The sequence below is a fragment of the Terrapene carolina genome, unplaced genomic scaffold (assembly GCF_002925995.2).
Source record: "Terrapene carolina triunguis isolate 2854851 unplaced genomic scaffold, T_m_triunguis-2.0 Scaffold27602, whole genome shotgun sequence".
Lineage (NCBI taxonomy): Eukaryota > Metazoa > Chordata > Testudines > Emydidae > Terrapene > Terrapene triunguis.
The window spans coordinates 3,594-7,789 of record NW_020691953.1 but is presented as its reverse complement, the minus strand read 5'-3'; the positions used below and the strand labels follow the sequence as shown (position 1 = coordinate 7,789).

The 4,196-nt window shown below is 53.1% G+C and overlaps 1 protein-coding gene across 1 annotated transcript in view; it reads right to left on the bottom strand.

Moving 5' to 3' along the window:
* Window positions 1-322: 322 nt before the first annotated feature.
* LOC112124009 (plexin-B3-like) overlaps window positions 323-4,196 on the bottom strand; it is a gene marked incomplete at its 3' end in the record, with an annotated part of 7,314 nt that continues 3,440 nt past the window's right edge. Inside the window, exon 8 of the mRNA XM_026662448.1 lies at window positions 323-483. Coding sequence (XP_026518233.1) covers window positions 323-483 — 161 coding nt within the window. The remainder of the gene's footprint in view (window positions 484-4,196) is intronic.

The window sequence follows — 4,196 nt, the reverse complement described above, 5'->3', positions numbered from 1 at the left end:
GCCCCCCTGCTCCCCGCACCCCACGGCTCCCCAGCCCCTCCAGTGCCCAGCCCCCCTGCTCCCCGCACCCCACGGCTCCCCAGCTCCCCACACTCCACGGCTCCCCAGTCCCTCCAGTGCCCGGCCCCCCAGCTCTCCGCACCCCACGGCTCCCCAGCCCCTCCAGTGTCCGGCCCCCCTGCTCCCCAGCCCCTCCAGTGCCCAGCCCCCCAGCTCCCTGCACTCCACGGCTCCCCAGCCCCTCCAGTGCCCGGCACCCAGCTCCGCCCCCATGGCCAGGGCCTTCTCCCATCACTCGCCCAGCTGTGCAGCCCCCCCCCACCTGTTGGTCTTCCAGATGTGCAGGGTCTCGGGCTCGCTGACCCCGTGGCGGGCGGCCAGCTCATCTAGCAGGTCGAAGAGGAACTTGACGGCCACGGGGATGGGGCGGCCCACGCTCAGCACGGCCTGCAGCACATCCTCCACGAACTTCTGCAGCGTCCCCTGCGGGCACCGGGTGGCAGGGGGTCAATGGGGGGGTGCGGGGGCCCTCACCTTGACAGAGAGCAGGTGGGTGAGGTAGATCTCGGGGATGCCCGTGGCGGATGGGAAGGGGGGTTGGTGGGGGGGGTCACAGGGGGTCTCACCTTAACGGAGAATCATAGAATCATAGAATATCAGGGTTGGAAGGGACCTCAGGAGGTATCTAGTCCAACCCCCTGCTCAAAGCAGGACCAACCCCAACTAAATCATCCCAGTCAGGGCTTTGTCAAGCCGGGCCTTAAAAACCTCTATGGATGGAGATTCCACCACCTCCCTAGGGAACCCATTCCAGTGCTTCACCACCCTCCTAGTGAAATAGTGTTTCCTAATATCCAACCTAGACCTCCCCCACTGCAACGTGAGACCATCGCTCCTTGTTCTGTCATCTGCCACCCCTGAGAACAGCCGAGCTCCATCCTCTTTGGAACCCCCCTTTCAGGTCGTTGAAAGCAGCTATCAAATCCCCCCTCTCTCCTCTCTTCTGGAGACTAAACACTCCCAGTTCCCTCAGCCTCTCCTCGTAAGTCATGTGCCCCAGCCCCCTGATCATTTTTGTTGCCCTCCGCTGGACTCTCTCCAATTTGTCCACATCCTTTCTGTAGTGGGGGGCCCAAAACTGGACACAATACTCCAGGTGTGGCCTCACCAGTGCCGAATAGAGGGGAATAATCACGTCCCTTGATCTGCTGGCAATGCCCTTACTAATGCAGCCCAATGTGCCGTTAGCCTTCTTGGCAACAAGGGCAAACTGCTGACTCATATCCAGCTTCTCGTCCACTGTGACCCCCAGGTCCTTTTCTGCAGAACTGCTGCCTAGCCACTCGGTCCCTAGTCTGTAGCAGTGCATGGGATGCTTCCGTCCTAAGTGCAGGACTCTGCACTTGTCCTTGTTGAACCTCATCAGGTTTCTTTTGGCCCAATCCTCTAATTTGTCTAGGTCACGCTGAACCCTATCCCTACCCTCCAGCGTATCTACCTCTCCCCCCAGCTTAGTGTCATCTGTGAACTTGCTGAGGGTGCAATCCATCCCATCCAGATCATTAATGAAGATGTTGAACAAAACCGGCCCAGGACCGACCCTTGGGGCACTCCGCTTGATACCGGCTGCCAACTAGACATGGAGCCATTGATCACTACCCGTTGAACCCGACGATCTAGCCAGCTTTCTATCCACCTTATAGTCCATTCATCCAGCCCATACTTCTTTAATTGCTGACAAGAATACTGTGGGAGACCGTACCAAAAGCTTTGATCACGTCCTGTCATAACTAAAAGAGAAGGGTAACAGCCCTCCTGTGTACAATACTATAAAATTCCTCCTGGCCAGAGACTCCAAAATCCTTTTACCTGTAAAGGGTTAAGAAGCTCAGGTAACCTGGCTGACACCTGACCCAAAGGACCAATAAGGGGACAAGATACTTTCAAATCTTGGTGGGGGGAAGGCTTTTGTTTGTGCTCTTTGTTCTGGGGGTTGTTCGCTCTTGGGACTGAGAGGGACCAGACATCAATCCATGATCTCCAAATCTTCAGAACAAGTCTCTCATATTTCAAACTTGTAAGTAACAGCCAGGCAAGGCATGTTAGGTTTATCTTTGTTTTCTCAACTTGTAAATGTTCCTTTTGCTAGAGGGTTTACCTCTGTTTGCTGTAACGTTGAACCGAAGGCTAGAGGGGGTTCTCTGGGCTCTTTGAATCTGATTACCCTGTAAAGTTATTTTCCATCCTGATTTTACAGAGATGATTTTTACCTTTTTCTTTAATTAAAACCTTCTTTTTCAGAACCTGATTGATTTTTCCTTGTTTTAAGATCCAAGGGGATTGGATCTGGACTCACCAGGTATTGGTGGGGGGAAAGGGAAGGGGGAGAATGATTAATTCCTCCTTGTTTTAAGATCCAAGGGATTTCGATCGGTGTTCACCAGGGAATTGGTGGAGGAGTCTCTCAAGGCTACTCAGGGAGGGAAAGGTTTTGGGGGGGAAGACAGAGTTTCCCAAATAACTCATAAATCATTTGGGTGGTGGCAGCAAAAGCAGAGCTAAGCTGGTAGTTAAGTTTAGAGGTTTTCATGCAGGTCCCCACCTCTGGACCCTAAAGTTCAGAGTGGGGAAGGAACCTTGACACGTCCATCGCTTTTCCCGTATCCACAGAGCCAGTTATCTCATCATAGAAGGCAATCAGGTTGGTCAGGCATGATTTGCCCTTGGGGAATCCATGTTGACTGTTCCTGGTCACCTTCCTCTCCTCCAAGTGCTTCAGAATTGATTCCTTGAGGACCTGCTCCATGATTTTGCCAGGGACTGAGTTCAGGCTGACCGGTCTATAATTCCCTGGGTTCTCTTTCTTCCCTTTTTTAAATATGGGCACTATTACTTGCCTTTTTCCAGTCATCCGGGACCTCCCCCGATCACCACGAATTTTCAAAGATAATGGCCAAGGGCTCTGCAATCACATCAGCCAATTCCCTCAGCACCCTTGGAAGCATTAGATCCGGCCCCATGGACTTGTGCACGTCCAGCTTTTCTAACTAGTCCTGAACCTGTTCTTTCACCACTGAGGGCTGCTCACCTCCTCCCCATACAGTGCTGCCCACTGCAGCAGTCTGGGAGCTGCCCTTGTCTGTGAAGACGGAGGCAAAAAAAGCATTGAGTACTTCAGCTTTTCCCACATCCTCTGTCTCTAGGTTGCCTCCCCCATTCAGTAAGGGGCCCACACTTTCCCTGACCACCTTCTTGTTGCTAACATACCTGTAGAAACCCTTCTTGTTACCCTTCACAGACCTTGCTAGCTGCAACTCCAGCTGTGCTTCGGCCTTCCTGATTACACCCCTGCGTGCTTGCGCAATACTTTTATACTCCTCCCTACTCATCTGCCTGAATTTCCACTTCTTGTAAGCTTTCTTTTTCAATTTAAGCTCACTGAAGATTTCACTGTTAACCCAGGCTGGTCGCTGCCATATTTGCTATTCTCTCTGCACATCGGGATGGTTTGTTCCTGCGCCCTCAATAAGGCTTCTTTAAAATACAGCCGGCTCTCCTGGACTCCTTTCCCCTTCATGTTATTCTCCCAGGGGATCCTGCCCATCAGTTCCCTGAGGGAGTCAAAGTCTGCTTTTCTGAAGTCCAGGGTCCGTATTCTGCTGCTCTCCTTTCTTCCTTGTGTCAGGATCCTGAACTCGACCATCTCATGGTCACTGCTGCCCAGGTTGCCACCCACTTCTACTTCCCCTCCCAATTCTTCCCTGTTTGTGAGCAGCAGGTCAAGAGGAGCACGGCCCCTAGTTGGTTCCTCCAGCACTTGTACCAGGAAGTTGTCCCCAACACTCTCCAAAAACGTCCTGGATTGTCTGTGCCCTGCTGTATTGCTCTCCCAGCAGATGTCAAGGGGATTGAAGTCCCCCATGAGAACCAGGGCCTATGCCCTGGAAACTTCAGTTAGTTGTCCAAAGAAACCCTCGTCCACCTCCTCCTTGTGATCCGGTGGTCTACAGAACACGCCCACCACGACATCACCTGTGTTGCTCTCGCCTCTAAACTTAACCCAGAGACTCTCAACAGGCTTTTCTCCAGTTTCATACTGGAGTGCTGACCAGTCATACCAAGAGCAGGCGGGTGAGGTAGATCTCGGGGGTGGCGGGGGCAGGGGGGTCAGTGGGGGGGGTCTCACCTTGACGGAG